This window comes from Pogona vitticeps, chromosome 5, assembly GCF_051106095.1.
Source record: "Pogona vitticeps strain Pit_001003342236 chromosome 5, PviZW2.1, whole genome shotgun sequence".
In the NCBI taxonomy this organism is placed as follows: domain Eukaryota; kingdom Metazoa; phylum Chordata; class Lepidosauria; order Squamata; family Agamidae; genus Pogona; species Pogona vitticeps.
In genome coordinates, this window is record NC_135787.1 from 75,086,101 (window position 1) to 75,103,836 (window position 17,736).

A 17,736-nucleotide genomic window follows, 5' to 3' on the forward strand; every position below is an offset into this window, starting at 1 on the left:
AAATTACTTAAATTTAAAAGACAATTTCCTGTATATTTGGTTCCATTAAATTCTCATAGCATCCTCCACTGTGGAATCGGTCAGGTTCCCTGTACAGTGTCCAGTCTTTATAATGTGCTGTTCAGTGTGTCACAGAAACAGCTAGGAAAAACCTACTTGTTTGTAATAAACCTGTACGGAAAGCTTACAAAAGTATTTCAAGAATAATACTATCAAGGTACACCTGGTGTAAGAAACTGGCCCTTTCCTTGGGTGATAAAAGCATAAATGCAAGATTCTAACATTACCATAGTGAAGACAGCATATGATAGATTCACTCCTGCCTGGTTTATAGGTACCTGCAGGTATTCGCCTACATATTTATAACAATTTTCAGAAAGCCACTGTTAAATGTTTTATAAGGCAGCCCTGCAACTGCATACTTAGATGTACACCCCAATGAGTGCCAACAGGACTTATTTCCAACTAACTGCATGTAGAACCTTGAAGTCTTACCTAGTTTTTAAGAAAGAGAGAGAGAGAAATTTGAGGCATTAACCATTAAGACCTATGTGACTTATATTAGCCAAGAAATTAAGCATATATATTCTTCTGACTAGATACACTTGGTTTTCCTGAGATACTTCTATCAGAACAATCACCTGCAGAAATGCAAATCTGACTCTTCAGCACACACAGGTTATTAACACATTCAGGGAACTTCTATAAATAACCAAAATGCTTTTTACTAGTATAGATGCAAAGATATGTGCATCAACAATACAGATTTCATTAAAAAGCTAGCTGCTTGAGATAACAGTGGGGAAGAGATCCCAGTGTGGTTTTAGCCATTTATTTTTAAAGCTCTTGCCAGAAGACAAGGTGTAAATTAACTGATGTATCATTTTTTGATATTCCAAGTCTGCATTTTCTGCACTGGTCTCTAAGCATTTATTCCACTACCTTGTGTCCTATAGATTTAATGAAGAAAAGAAAGTTTGGGAGCCATTAATGACTGGTGAAGGGAGGGAAAAAAACAGTACTACGAAAAGAACCAGAACATCCTCAAACATTGTACCTGATTTGCCACTACTGCATCTTGCGGGTCATCAGGCTCTGCAGCTGCCAAGAGCGCTTGAAGTGATAACAACACTGTCCTTAGAGTCATTGCTGCAGCCCTGAAAAGAAAAGGTCAGAAATAAGGTCAGTGGGAATCTGTGGTTTCTTTCTCTATGTCATATTATTAGCAGAAAACAACGTATGTGGCTAGCTATACCAGTGGTTCTTAACCTTGGGTTACTCAGGTGTTTTTGGACTGCAACTCCCAGAAGCCTTCACCACCAGCTGTGCTGGCTGGGGTTTCTGGGAGTTGCACTCCAAAAACACCTGAGTAACCCAAGGTTAAGAACCACTGAGCTATACCACTCAAAACTTGCCCAATCTTCAATTCAGAAGTTTGGAAGGAGAACCTCTTGCGTATTTACAGGGCTTGAAAAATGCACTCGTCCACTCATCTGTGACGAGTGAAAAATGCTGCTCGATGAGTCACAGCTCCATGCCTGCCTGCCTGCCTCCTTCCCTTCTGAATGTCTGTCTCTCTAATCCTGCAGTCCTCCCCACCCTCCCATTGCAAAAGGAAAAATGCCCTCTTCTTGTGAGAAGAGAATTCGAGTGGCACATAGAGATATAGCTCTGCAGAAGAATGTAGAGTAGTCCCATGCTGGAGAACATGGAGATTCCCTACTCCCAATTTCAACTAAATGAGGACACATCCTGGGGTGGGAGGGAACCGTGGCTCTTTAAGAGGCCGGGTGCTTTTTCTTTCAGTTTTATTTTTGTTGGAGATATTCAAAAGAAAGGCATTCAAAATACAAACTTCATGACCCCACAGGCATGCAAGTAATAAAGCAACCCAAGTCTGAGGGTATAAATCAGTGATTCCCAATCTTGGGTCACTCAGGTGTCCTTGGACTGGTTCTTATGCTGGCCAACTGCTGGTGAAGACTTCTGGGGATTGTAGTCCAAGAACACCTGGGGGGACCTGGTTATCTCCTGCCCCCCCCCCAAAGCCATCAATAAATGGTACTTCAGTGCTAAAACTACCAGGCATGTTCAAGGACACAAGTTCCCTAAGTTTTATTAGTATGTGGACTGTCCCACTAGAGGGGAAAATACCTGGGATCAGGTATATGGTAACATCATGCATGGATGTAAGACGAAGCCATTGCCTAGTTTGGGACAGTCAGATCACATCATATATCTCTGTTTTTGATTCCATAATACATACCTCTTGTTAACAGAATCAGACCATCAACTAGAGAAATACAAGTGTGGCCAGTAAGTGCATCTGAGCAACTTCATCATTGCTTTAGGAGCACTGAATGGGCACTGTTTGAGGAGGGCAATGTTGATAACTTATACCTTGACAGTACTGTTTTATATCAAAAGCTGCATCAATGTTGTTACTACTACCAGACAACTACGAGTGTTTTCTAATAACAAGCCTTGGCTAAATAGAGAAGTGCGCCTTTTACTAAAAACCAGAAATGCTGCTTTTCAATTCTGGTGATGCGCTACAGTATAGAGAGGCCAAAGCTAAATTGAAAAAAGGATATTAGGGACGCCAAAGCTATGTACAGCCGGAGGATTGAGCAACATCTTAAGAGCTCTGACACTTGGATATGGCATGGCATGCAACAAATCATGGGGCAGAGTAACAAAAACAGTCTATTTAGCAGCAGTGATTTTTGACTGAGCAGTTAAATCAATTTTTCAGCCGTTTTGAGGTGGAAACAGGAACAACAATTATTCCAGCACCTACTATCTATAGTACATCACTAGAATCTACCATCGACAGATAACCACTACTACTGCAGATTTCAGATGTGAGACGCGCTTTCCAGAATATTAACGTTCAAAAGGCAGCTGGATCAGATGGAATCATGGCTCGAGTTGTTAGGGGCTGCACTACAGAATTAGCTGGAGTTTTATGAATATTTTCAATCTATCCTTGTTGCAGTGTTCTGTCCCCACTTGTCTGAAGACATCTATTGTAGTGCCAGTCCCCAAGCAGTCAGCTGTGGTATCTCTCAATGATTATAGACCAGTAGCTTTAACATCTGTTTTTATGAAATCTTTTGAGAGATTGGTGCTAGATTACATTAAGGCTAGTCTTCCACCTTCTTTGGACCCATGGCAGGAGAACTAGATCTACTGATGATGCTGTTTCCATTGTTCATACTGTATTGAGTCAGAACAACAGGGAACTTATGCGAGGCTGTTGTTTGTGGATTATAGCTCTGCTTGTAATACCATTCTACCCAATAGGTTGTTTTTTAAAATGATCAACCTGGGATTACCTCAATTTACAGGTGTGCCCTGTAAGTTGCTGTTGACCCCAATGCCTGGCAGGATTGTCAGCTCTTGCCCAACCTCCTCTAGGGTCCCCTGAAACATGTGGACCCCAGGAGAACTTGGTGGAAGGAAAGCTGTCAGCTGCCGAGAGACCCAGGAGCAAGTTTGAGCTAGGAGAACAGGTGGGGGAGGTTGGCGCAAAATAAAAGGGGAAGAAGTGATGGAGGCCAATGAGAGGGGGCAGAACGGGACAAATTCCTTGGGACTGCAGAAGACAGTGAGACTACCTTGGATGCTGAAGAAACCTGGGGAGAAGCTGAGCTGTCATGCTATGGTGAGGAGGTCTTAAGAGTACCAACTACAGGAAAAAACTGCTTATGGTGAGGTGTCTTGGTAGAGGTAGCAGTAGCTAAAGGCAAAGTGACAGTGCTCCCATATTTGCCCCACCGAAGTCCCCATCTCAGCCAGTGTCCACTGGTAAGCTGATGGGTTCCACTGCCCAAACCCCACACCACCAGTTATCACAAGCATCAGAAAGAAGGGCTATGATGGTGGTTTCAGGAGGAGTCAAGAGGATGCCAGTGGATACTGCCAGCCACCTTTACTGGCCATCCAAGAGAAGTCAGTAGGAATGTTAGAGCATAACTGTTGTGTGGACTTTTGAGCTGGGGCTCTACCCTTTCTCAAGTGGATTTACCCAGGGAACAGGCAGGAGAGACTGTGCCAAAGGAGCTAGTACCAGCAACTGAGTCCCCAGCAGACTACTTACAGTTAACATTAATCAGAGCTTCTCCTTCTCTTTGGACAAAATCCTCTTGGTATAAAGTTTCCTCAGTGTAAACTGGATCTAGAACTGGAAATACTAATTTAAATTAATTAAAAACTTCCTTCCACTTTCAGATTCTGAAGCTCCCTAGAGTACTTTTTTGGGAACTTCGAGGAGGGTTGAAAACTTAATTATATAAAAAAAATCACCCGTGGTTCACCAGCAGCAACAATGGAGCTGCGATTTTTTACTCTTAAAGGCACTCCCCATCCTTAGGCTCCCCTGGGACAAAAGAGAGCCCTATGGAGCCTCAGAACCTGAAAAAAAGTGGGGGAATAGGAAGCTTTCAGTTGATTTAAACTAATTATTTCCGGCACTGGGTCCAGTTTACATTGGCATAATTCTACATGATAGGATTTTACCTTCTGAATTTAAAATGGTAAATGAAAGGTGATAATGAACACAAAAAACATAGCAATAATGGATACCAAAGGCTAAAAATTAACACTTTTACTGAATGTATAACATATTGTCCAAAATCCTGTTGCTTAGTAAATTGCACTACAGCAGGTGCACTGAATCAACAAGAATTTAATGAGTCAGTTCTTCCATAAGGTGATTTTAATGGGACTTTCTCTAAACTTTGGCTTACTATACTAAAATAAGTAACAGTTAGATACGGCCCATCTGAATCAATGGAATCTAGTGGAGTTGACTCACCAAATTCCTATAGATTCAACAGGCCCACTGTTGTATAATTTGCTAAACAACAGGATTTTAGCCACCCATATATTTAAAGACTTTAAGTAGAACTTTTTTAGCAGAACCTTACCATTGATCTTTTAGGATATCCAAACAAATAGCCCCAGTGACTGAACTAATATTAGGATGCCATATTTTGGTGATAAACCGCACCTAGAACATAAAATACATATTACTATAAAAACTGTTGATAAACAATACACACACAATACTCAATAGAGCTATAATTTTAACAGGAAAACCATGGCTGTTCTCACAAAATGAGACATGGCAATTAATGCCTGAATTCTGCTTTTTCACACTGCAGGTGAGGGCTCACATACCGTATTTTTCACACCATAAGACGCACTTTTTTCCCACAAAACAGGGGGGTGGAAAGTCTGTGCGTCTTATGGAGCGAAGAAAACAGATTATATTTTCCTGTTTTCTTCTCCTAAAAAATTGGTGCATCTTATGGAAAGGTGCGTCTTATGGAGCGAAAAATACGGTAATTGAATGCTCCTATATACAACAGCAGACATAATCCTCCATATACATTTTGTAGCACTTCCAGCCTAGTTTTCTTAATGAAAAGTTAACTTTCTGCTTTTTTAAAAAAGGGAGGGGTCTGCCATAAGCAGCACACCATTATGTGAATTCTCATTTGCAAGTTGGAAGGAAAAACCTTGTTTGGGATCATACACCTTGAAGTCACACCACTGGTCTATCTAGCTCATTACTGTCTGCATCAATTGGCAGGAACTCTTGAGAAGAAATTTTTCCAAACATTATCTGCATATGCCCACAATTGAACCTTGGCTGTTCTGCATACAAAATGTGATTTGCTTCTGGTTTTTAACTAAAGGACAAAATTTAACATGGTTTTTTTTTTTTTTATAAAAACAAAAGATGGATCTGCTTAACTTGGATTGTTCAAGGGATGCAATTTATTAAATAAAGCAGCTTAAGTAGTATCAGCATCCAGAATACTAATTTAGCAAATTGTGTGTTATAGCAAAACTGCCAAACTAAACTGTTACCACGTGCTTATAATGTCATTATCAAAGAATATTTGCCAATAGGCATGGGATTTTCAGATCCCCCCCCCCCCCACAACTGCTATCACAATTCACAAAGAAGTTCCCCATCCAGAATTTTGGTACAGTGATGCCTCACTTAGCGATGTTAATCCATTCCAGGAAAAACGTCGCTAAGTGATTTAATCGCTAAGTGATTTAAAAAAGCCCATAGGAATGTATTAAAATGCATTTAATACGTTCCTATGGGCTTAGAAACTAACCTTAAGTGAAATTCCTCCATAGCGGCGGCCATTTTGGGTGCATCTAAAGCGAGGCAAAACAGTGGCCGCCATTTTGGAACCGCCGATCAGCTGTGTGAAAATGGGGGCTTTGCAATGATCAAGGGGAAGCAATCATCGCAAAGCCACCATTTTCGGCCAGCTGATCGGTGGGGCTTTGCAATGATCGCTTCCCCACGATCATCCCAAAGCCCTGCCGATCAGCTGTGCTTTGTCTCTCTCTCTCTCTCCACACCTCGCAGCTCCAGCTTCGGCAGGGAGACTGAGGAACCACCCAGGCTTAAAGTTGCTGCAGGTGCAGAGGGTCTTTCTCGGCCAGGGTGGTGCGGCGGTGCCTCAGTCTCCCTGCCAAGGCTGGAGCTGCGAGGGGTGTAGAGAGAGAGAGAGAGAGAGAGAAAGCACAGCTGATTGGCGGGGGCTTTGGGATGATCGCAGGGAAGCGCTTCCCCACGATCATCCCAGAAATGGGGGCTTTGAGATGATCGCTTCCCCGCAATCATCGCAAAGCGAATTTTCCCCATAGGGGCCATCGCAAAGTGATCGCTCTTGCGATGGCAAAAAGTCCACTGCAAAGCGATTTTGTCCTAAAACAGAGTGATCGCTATGCGAGGCACCACTGTACCTGTAGCAAAAACCTCCAGGTCCTCAGATGAGGTGCAGTACACACACCGAAGGCCCATTGGTTTTTCTGCTCTCATGGCAAAAGGAGAGAGTACACAGGACTTTATAAACTCCATGGGAACTACAAGGGATTGTGGTAGTCTCCCTGTTCATTAGGCTCCGCACATGGTGACTCTCAGAAAACTACCAATCTCACAACTCCTTGTAGTTTCCAAGGAGCTTAGCAAGTCCCACCCACTCTGTCCCTTTGCAATCATTGCAAAACACATCATGTTGGGACCTCAGCTGTGTATACGGAAACATCTGAGATTTTTTTGGCTATAGGTACCAGAATTCCAGCTGGGGAAATTCCTGGTGAATTGTGGTAACTGAAATAAAAACAAAATCTGAAAATCCCAGGTCTGCCAGCCAACTATTATGTAATTTAGGAATCAGTATAAATCTTCAGCTACAAATACCCAAGAAAATACTGTCCACATCTATGGTGGCAACGTACTATCAAAGATCTGTTATTGTATTTCACAAGTTAAATTAATGTTCAAACAGAGAAAAAGATGCAGGAATAGAATACTTGACAACAAAGTTACAATGAAAATAATTTGCTTAAAGAGTCTGCCATACTTCAATTGTATAGCTTTTTGAAATGAGGAACTAGTGATAGAAAGTTATTATAAATGTATTATTGTCTTCATTTTATCTAAAAAGACTAGGATAGGAAACCAGCAATTCTTTTTGAAATATATAATCCAGATAATCTTTGGCAAGAATCACGCTCACATACCTTAGGAGGGTTAAATGGATACGTTTCTGGAATTTTTATTTCTAGTTGATATCTTCCTCCTACAAAAGTCAAAGACACAAGCATTACATACATATTATCCTACCAAAATACTGAGTTCTCATATAAATGAAATCAGTTGGTAATTTAAACATTTAACTTAGAAAAATAAGGAACAGCTAGTTTAATTTCACATTGAAGCAACTCCTACCATCAAGCCTTCTTACCTTCATGCTTTTAAGTGCACATCAGTTACTTCATAGTATGGACACAAACTATACTAGCAATACTCTTCTAGTATGTGTGTCTATCTCTATTTCCTTTTTATTCCATCTACTTCGAATCTGTAAACCCCTTAGGATGGAGATTGTTCCTTTCCTTTCCCACATCTTCTCTCTCTCTCTCTCTCTTTTGACTCTGCCCCTGCATTCATGCACACCTCCGCTCCCCTACATCCAGAGTTCTCTCACGACCAGAACCTAATGCGATCACTGCATGGAGGAAGAAAGTTGTGCGCAGGGAGGCAGAGACACATGCACCCAGCTTAGAAGGAACTTTGAATGCTGGATGTTATGAACAGAGATCAAAATATTTAATGGAATACCATTCTAGCTCTTTCAATGAAGAAAAAAGATCAGTGAGAAAGAGATAGGCTAAGACAAACATCTAGAGAAAGAAGCAGACTTAATTTCCTCTCACACTCCCTCCAATAATTCCACTAGCAAAACTAGAGAAGAAATAGCAACATATTAAAAACTCTGTGGGGAAGGCTTGGAACCTATTCCCATAGATAGAGGGGTCCTACTGTAAACACTTGGGAACTACCATAAAATGTTCTTGTTGAATCAATGTTAAGCCATAATAAAGATAGGGCAAATTTCTGATGAACTGCAACCCCTAGCCAGCAACCCCTAGCCAAAATGATGCCGTCTCCCCCAACACAAGCCTGAATATTGAATGTTATTTATTTTTTTATTTTATTTATATCCCGCCTATCTAGTCAATTAAGACCACTCTAGGCGGCTGCATCTTATTGTAAGAGAATCTAGCTGGCAAGGTAGCTAGAAGTTGTGCTGAGTATAGACGCAGTATTGAGAATGATGGATAACATGGCCACCAATGGATTAATAAAATGGCAGCAGTACTGTCCTTTCTGAGTTTCACACTGGTCCAGATTTTGGGGGGGGGGGGGGAGAGAAGAAGATACATAAAGGATAGTTCCTAACCAAGGGTGAAGGAATATATCTCCCATGGACTAATGATCTATGTTCTGGTGCAAGAATGAGGGCACCGCTGGTTTGTGTCTAATACAAAAAAGAAACAGATGTTTCAGCCCAATGGTGGACTAGGAGATAATATACATGCTCCTTTTCATGCGTTTGTGTGAGGTCTCAACTGAGACAATCAGTGAATTCATTATCTGTGCTCACAACATGAATCACTACTGAAAAATGCATCTTTCCAGGCTCTGCTGCCAAAGAAATGTAGCTACTTAAAGATAATGTGTTCTATCTTGTCTGTTTATGTACCCTGTTTCCCCGAAAATGAGACTTAACCTGAAAATAGGACCTACTATGATTTTTCAGGATGCTCATAATATAAGCCCTACCCCAAAAATAGGCCCCAGTTCAGTGAAAGCCCACCCTCCACCATTGTGCAGCAACCAGAAGATGACATGACTATATTTGAATAAATGTAGATTTTAGCAAAACTGCTAAAACTCTGTAACAAAAAGTTCTAGTAGATGGATGTGACATTAGCACTCTGCTTCAGACCATGCTGCATGAATCTTGTGGCCACAGCAACCCAAAGATGCATATCACTATAACTAAAAGGAAATTCCATGTGACTATTGACATCAGACATCTACCACCAAAGAGTTTAACATAAGTGGCAAGGTGAATGCTTATGTCTACTGTCAAAAGAACTACAACTTAAGGAGATTTCATGTGGTGAAATTTAAAAGGGATCAGTAGCGTCATTTGTGCCATTTTCTAACTGCAAGGCTACAGTTGGCATAGTTGAAGGTGTAGTCCGTGACTGATCAAATCTGAGAAAACTGTTAAAAGATATTGAAGAAGTATGTTGGACTCTATTAAAAGATAAAGGTTCCCCTTGACATTTTTAGTCCAGTCATGTCCGACTCTAGGGGGCGGTGCTCTTCCCGTTTTCAAGCGGTAGAGCCAGCGCTTGTCCGAAGACAGTTTCCATTGTCATGTGGCTAGCGTGAAGAGGGAACACCGTCTTACAGGGTCTAAAATTAGTGGAGATGGAGCTTTAAGTTCCAACTGCATTCAAGCTGGAATGGCAAGTTCTGCCATTCAAAGGATCTGATCAATCTAAGATCTAACATCATGCTACTACTGGATAATGGGAAGATACTAACGAAGACATATGTCAAAGCAAAATCCTTGGTATAAGAATAGGCATGATCCTTACCTGACACTGAAGGTGTTTCATTGAAACTGAAAGGTCAAAACTTGACTGGCTTGGGAAATACTAGTGGAATAACTTGTAGTGAACTGAGGCATAATACTAAAGGTACTGATAATAATGACAGAAGGAATTTTTGATGCACAAGCTAGCAATATCTGGTCCATAGGAGGGACCGAAGTCAAATATATTGTTGACATGACAAGTACTATCTAAATGAAAGAAACAAGCAGACTTGATGCCTGCTCTAGTTCAGAGATTAGAGGATTAGATACCGTGGCCGACGGACATCTGTGATGAGCCTCTCTGGAAGGCTAGAGACATCTGTAATGCTTTGTTAGAGGTCAAGTATCTCAATGGCTGAAATCATGTTGCTTAGTGTAATAAACTGCAACTCAAGTGGACATATTTGAACAATGAAACTTACAGAGGAGTTGGTTCACCAAATTCCCACTGATCTATTGGGCCTATCCTTATACAACATACTATTGTTTATTTATTTCATTTATTCAAAATATTTTACCCCACCTTTCTCCTTAAAAAGGACCAAAAGTGGCTTAAATCATTAAAAGACAACATTTAAAACTAAAAACTGTAAGTGTACAAATAATAAAAAGGAACAAATAAATACCACACTGAAAAATAGTAAACAAAAGCAACATCAAAGACATATTCAAAGCAGTAAGGCACATCCATTTAAAAATCTTCATTCAGCAGCCAGTTACTAAGGGAAAGATTGCCTGAAGAGAAAAGTCTTCACTTGTTCATCAAAGGACAACAAAGATTGGGACAGCCTGGTCTCCTATGAGAGGGAGCTTCAAAAGTCTGGGAGCATCAACAGTGAAGGCCCACTCCCATATCCCCACCAAATACACCTGTGAAGGTGGTGGGATCAAGAGAAAGGCCTATCTTGATGATCTTAACACCCAACTAAGCTCATAAAGGGAGATGTAGTCCTTGAGACAGCTTAGAATCCAAGCCATATAAGGGTCTATACCAAGTGACATGATTTCAGACAATACTGCAAGACAACAGTCCCCCAAAACACCATAAAATATTTGGAAGAGACAGTTTGGTCTGTACTAATAACAAAGGCTTAGTACGGGTTGATATAATTTTTCCAAAAGTAACAGTCACAAGGAGGCAACCTTGAATAATGTTGGTACTACTGATGGAAATTCTAAAGAATCATTGGAATGGTCCAGTCTTGGAATCCTTTTCTCTGATGCTCAAGCCTGAGAATGCTAAAACATTAGCTGGACTTGGAGGAGAATGTATTTTAGAAGCCATTATGGGCAAGAATCTAAAGAAGAGGTGGTGCCTTCGCAATGCGCAAGTGTCTTATCTACATCATCAGACCATACCAACTGAAATTGATCCAATTTAACCTGATAGATGGTGGTTTGGGCATCTTTAGATCTACTATAAGGAGTCAAGGTCCCAAAAGATGCATTCAACCTTAGCTTAATAATGGGGTATCAATCTATTACAGTTTTCCAGACTTTGATGTAAGGATTGTTTTTGTCCAGAAGAAATAAGGCCATGAGCTATATGGAGAAATTCTGTCTGTTGAGCTGATGCCTCAATCTGTTGGGAATTATGGCTTCTTTTAATGGTCTTAAGTTCATTCCTATACATTAGTACCTCAGTTTATGAACGCCTTGGTTAATATAATTTTGGTTTACAAATGGAAATCTATTGAAAACAATGGCTCTGTTTACGGTTTTATTCTGCAGCACGAAGGAAGTTTCCCCAGGATGCATTTTGCCTGGAGGTTTATAATGCCGTCCCTGATCCTATGGCAAATCTCATATCAGTTTATGATTTTTTTCAGTTTATGAATAATGTCCTGGAGAATGCATTAAATTTGTAAACCGAGTTACTACTGTATCTTCCAGACATTTCCTTGTCAGTTCAGATATCTTATGCAGAAGAACATTATGCCATGTGATTTTATGTAATGAAGTACATAAGCTGAATTGTTTGATGGGGTTATGACTGTTCTTATGAGTTATGGGGCAAAGTATTTTGCTGTTAGAATCTTATTTTTGTTGTATGTGTAATGGCTGTTGAACTATGCTATGTGCCATTCTAAATGTTTTTAGACAAAAGAACATATAAATGAACATAATAATTTTAGTTTAGACACCTTATTTCAGATATCAGTTTCTGTGAATCTGGCAAATATTGTACTGCTGTGTGAAATGCCGTTCTCCAATATACCTCCAACAACCCATTTCTTAAAGAGGACTTCAGAGGACATAAACAAGTTCCAATATACAGTTTTCTTGTTGTACTTGTTGATTTTTGTTCATTAAGAGAACTAATGAGGATAAGAAAACTATACAGTATTTAAAATGAAAAATCTACAACAAAAAGATATTCGATTCTGTGATATGCAAAAGAAAATGCTTTTGCTTCTGCCAGCATGGCAGTTGAAAAGGAACAGAAGAAAAAGCATTATTACGGCTAGGCATAGGGCACAGAGGCAGGGTTACCACCAAAATACATGCAACTCTAGAAGACTTTGGACATGGATCTGCACAGGCACAAGATATTACAAAACGTGTGTGTGTGTGCATGTGTGTGCGCGCGCGCACACACACACATCAGTTGCTGTTTTACTACATTACATATATCCTGACAATACACTCTAAAAGAGGGATGAAAAATCAAATTACTTCTCCCTGAGGCTGCATGATTTCAGAGGAAAGAACACTATCCTATGATGTCACTAGATCCCTGGCTGAAGCACTTGGTGGAACCTTTCCACCTGCTGCTTTAACTGGGAACCCAACTATGCCTCTCAGCTCTCCCATAGGAAAGAGGAAAGAAAAACAAGGTGCTCTCAGCCAGCACCTGCAGGAAGAATCCTCAGTGTTATTACAGATCCCTGTTGGGAGAAGCAGTGGGAAGTCCTCATGCCTGCCTTCATCGCCTGCTAGAGCTGGGCCAAAGTCCAAACCTCTTTGTACCATACTGGGACTGGCAGCAAAAGGTCCATAGGGATCTTTCTACAGCAAACTTTATAAAGTTAGGAAGCAACCAAGGTATATTTATGCTTTGATTTTAAACAAAAGCATTACTAAAGGTGCATTCTACATAAATTTGGTGAACTACTTTAAATAAATTAAGAGACAGTTTTTTTAAGATTTAATGTCACCAATGTACATAGTACTTTGTGCAGTTAACATAAACAAAACACACAGCTCTGAAGCATTTTAAGCGTTTACACATAAACAGATAGCTCTCAGCTGTTTGAAATTTTGTTCCTATGCTATGTTGGGAAAGGAAAGAGAAAAAAGAGCCCCAAAACCTGTTAATCAACTGAATATTCAATATAAAAATGGAACCAATGCAAATTTGATCCTAAAAATAACACCTTGTTATACATTTGCCTTGTTCATTCTGGGCAGTACCTGGTATCAAAGACAGCAGGTAACTGGAATTTTTCCCAGCAGTGACTACTTCAGTATAAAACTGAAGCCTCTTTAGCCTCTTTAGAGTGCTGTCCTCTGAAGATGTCGGCCACAGAGACTGGCGAAACATTAGGAAGAACAACCTTCGGAACACGGTCAAAGAGCCCGAAAAACCCACAAGAAACTCTTTAGAAGTGCTGCACTGCTGCTTAAAGTTATATATCAGTGGTCCCCAACTGCAGACTGGTTGGGGGGGAAGCACATTCAGGCGGGGGGTGTGGCACGCTCGCGGGGTTGGCATGCCCGCAGGGGGCGCGAGATCTGTGTCCACAGCCTGGTCCTGCCTAGGCCACGACTGCTGCTGGGTCGCAGACCGGGGGTTGGGGACCCTGATCTATACAATAAACTTTATTCTGCTTTAAAGATACAATGTTTTATTTGGTAGGTTAAGCATACAAGTTGCACCAATTCCTACAAAATTCATACCAAAACATGTCTGAAAATTTACCTGCATAAGCAAGCTCAAGCAACAACACACAACAAATCAGGAATTAACCTTTATATATTCCATGTGAATGGAATTACCGTATTTTTCGCACCATAAGACGCACTTTTTTCTCACAAAACAGGGGGGTGGAAAGTCTGTGCGTCTTATGGAGCGAAGAAAACAGATTATATTTTCCTGTTTTCTTCTCCTAAAAAATTGGTGCGTCTTATGGAAAGGTGCGTCTTATGGAGCGAAAAATACGGTAGATTAGTTTGGTTAACACACTTCAAAATGAGATGAGTATCATTTCTTATGAACTTCAATTTCCAACAATATGATTTGACACAATTTCTGACTTATACAAAATATTACTTGCCTTCATATGGTGTGTCCGGAGGTCCTGCTATTTCTCCTCTTAGTTCTGTAAAATTTTCATCTACAAGATCTACCTTAATTTGATTTTTGCTCGTCTTAAAAATAAAACAGAAAAAATGCAATTAGATGCTAATACTAGATTCTCTTTTCCTCCAAATTTATGGAGATGGCATTTTATAGCCTTTCGCTACAATAATGTATACATAAATTCCAAGTAACTTCAACATTTAACAATTCCAAAATCTTAGATATACAGCTTTTAAAGTACAGTATGTTTGCATTAGCTAACCTATGAACGTATAGCATGTCCATCAATATTTTAAATTATAGCTTAAATTCTTTTCAAAATGTTTAAAACTCCCTCAAGTCAATAAATGTAAGCCCTGTGTGAACTGCACACAGGACTTCAACCTTAATACTGTAATTCTGAATGACCATTATGATTATGTATGTATTCCAAAAAGAAACCAGAAAAACAGATTTAACACAATGCCATTAACAATCACTTTGCTATTTTCTGTAATAATTCATTTTAGGTAACCAGCGTGGTGTATTGGATAGAGCGATGGACTAGACTCTGGAGACCAAGGTCTGAATCCCCAATCTGGCCATGGAAACTGGGGAAGTGAAATTGGTAAACCCACTTCTCTATCAGGGTCACTGTTGGTCCGTTCCAACTTGATGGCACATAATTAACTGATAGTTTTAATGCACTGTAACAGTGATGGTGAACTTTTCTGAGCCTGAGTGCCCAAACTCCCAACACAAAACCAACTTATTTATTTCAAAATGCCAACCTAATTACTGATGTTTTAGTTTAGAAAAACAACTGCTCTTGCACTGCAAGGGTTAAATGTCTGTGTTTTTTCTAGGGGTAGTACTAACAGATAAATATTTACTGTCCTCCAATCCTCCGTCAGCTTAGACCAGTAATGGCCACCATTGCACTCCTCCGCTGGACCACTGCACACTATCAAAACTGGTGTCTGAAATTACCATTAAACAGACTGTCCTAGAAAATTTTTTGAGGAACATACTCAAAATTACACTTGTTCCACTCTGGTAAGTGCCTTGACAGGACATTTCTTGGGAACTTCAATAAGGATGAAACAGTCTGACAGAAAAATATGGCATAAATAACACAGTAGGAATGTGATTTTTTTTTAAAAAAGGACTAAAAATCCCATAATTCTCCATTCTGGGAGTTCCAGCTGACAGACAATTTATAGATACCTAATGTGAATCTCCTAGGAATACTAAAACGGAAGGCCTTGAGGCCCAGCTGGGCCTATATCTTGCATGGTTTCCTGTTCAGAAATAAATCAACCAGTTAACACCAGGACAGGAGTAAGAAGCCTGAACAAAGCTAGGATTAGATAGGTTTCAAAGCCTTCCAGTTTAGGCCTTTCTCTCAGCTGAGCCACACTAAGGTGTCCATCAGGTAGATCTTCTGAAACAGAATTATGGGATTTGCAATCCAAAAATCCTAAAATTCAACAGTACATACTGAACTTTTTATATAGCACTTTCCACACAGCTGACCTCTTGGATAATTTCATTATCATATCATTCATTATCGAGAGCAAAAGTGAGGACAACTTCATTTTAAAATACATAGCTGTCACGGGAGACACCAGCAGCACAGCAATGCTTCTCCCACTGACTACCTGCTAGTAATCATCTCCACACAAGAGAAGAAATAATCAGTCAGATAAGGTCACCGCCGCCTAGTGTACCTAGTGGGTAAAGTGTTAGACTTGGACCAAGGGGATACAAATCTTCAACTCAATCATGAAGCTCATTAAGAGATACCGGAGAAGTCTCTCTCACAGATAGCCTAACACACCACTTAGGACTGTTGACAGAGAGAAAAACGTAGTGCAAGACGGAATATGTGCATAAATTACTTCCAATACTTTGAATGAAATAATACAGTGGTGCCTCGTATAACGAGTGCCCCGTTTAATGACGAATTCGCATAGCGATGGCAAAAACGCCATCGCTTTTGCTATCGTATAACGAAGGTGCCTATGGGGAAAAATCGCTTTGCGATGTTTTCCCCATAGGCACCATTTTCCCCCAGCAGAGCGGCGGGAGCCTCCAAAGGAGCGCTCCCGCCACTCGGCTGGGGGAAAATGCCTGCGGTGGCCTTCGAAGGACCCTTCCGAAGGGTCCATCTGAGGCCGCCGCGGGGGAAAGGTGGGGGGATCCGATGCCTGTCAGGCATCCTGGGCTCGGATCCCACCCGCCGCCGGTTACCCAGCCTTGGGTAACCGGCGGCGGGTGGGATCCGAGCCCGGGATGCCTGAAAGGCATCCGGATCCCCCCGCGGCTTGGATCGGACCCGCGGGGGCTAGCCCTGCCATGGCTGGACCCCCAAGAGTCCAGCCATGCCCGGGGTAGTCCCCGCGGGTCCGATCCAAGCCGCGGGGGGGAAGGTGGGGAGATCGGATGCCTGTCAGGCATCCTGGGCTCGGATCACACCCGCCGCCGGTTACCCAACCTTGGGTAACCGGCGGCGGGTGGGATCCGAGCCCGGGATGCCTAAAAGGCATCCGGATCCCCCCGCTCTCCCACCCTCCCCCCGCGGCTTGGATCGGACCCACGGGGGCTAGCCCTGCCATGGCTGGACTCCCAAGAGTCCAGCCATGCCCGGGGTAGTCCCCGCGGGTCCGATCCAAGCCACGGGGGGGGGGGGGAAGGTGGGGAGATCGGATGCCTGTCAGGCATCCTGGGCTCAGATCACACCCGCCGCCGGTTACCCAACCTTGGGTAACCGGCGGCGGGTGGGATCCGAGCCCGGGATGCCTGAAAGGCATCCGGATCCCCCCGCTCTCCCACCCTCCCCCCGCGGCTTGGATCGGACCCACAGGGGCTAGCCCTGCCATGGCTGGACTCCCAAGAGTCTAGCCATGCCCGGGGTAGCCCCCGCGGGTCAGATCCAAGCCGGATCCAAGCCGCGGGGGGAAGGTGGGGAGACCCGATGCCTGTCAGGCATCCTGGGCTCGGCAGCGCGGGGCGGCAGGGACAGGGTGGAGGGGTCCCGAAGGCTTTGGGATCCCCCCCACCCTGTCCCCTTCGCTGGCAGCCACCCCCCGCCGCGTCCCCCAGCCTGGATCGGGCTCCTGGGAGTCCGATCTCGGCTAAGGAAGGCAGCGCGGGACGGCGGGGACAGGGTGGAGGGGTCCCGAAGGCTTCCAGGCTTTTGCCTGGAAGCCTTCGGGATCCCCCACCCACCCTGTCCCTGCCAGTTTTTAGTCCATTGGAATGCAATAACCAGGTTTTAATGCGTTTCAATGGGCTTTTAAATTTCGCTTTACAATGTTTCCGTATAGCGACGTTAATCCTGGAACGGATTAACGTCGCTATACGGGGCACCACTGTAATAGTATGCTGTCAATTCGATTATGACTTATGGTGACCGTTTCCAGAGTTTTTCTAAGTACAGTGGTGCCCCGCATGACG

The 17,736-nt window shown here is 42.2% G+C and overlaps 1 protein-coding gene across 2 annotated transcripts in view; it reads right to left on the bottom strand.

Moving 5' to 3' along the window:
• The window catches only part of UBE2K (ubiquitin conjugating enzyme E2 K), a 39,283-nt gene that overhangs the window by 6,709 nt on the left and 14,838 nt on the right, over nt 1-17,736 (bottom strand). For both annotated transcript variants that reach the window (XM_020786197.3, XM_078394002.1), the window contains exons 2-5: nt 14,273-14,366; nt 7,561-7,619; nt 4,932-5,014; nt 1,058-1,157 (exon numbers count right to left, since the gene is read on the bottom strand). In XM_020786197.3, coding sequence (XP_020641856.1) covers nt 1,058-1,157; nt 4,932-5,014; nt 7,561-7,619; nt 14,273-14,366 — 336 coding nt within the window. The remainder of the gene's footprint in view (nt 1-1,057; nt 1,158-4,931; nt 5,015-7,560; nt 7,620-14,272; nt 14,367-17,736) is intronic.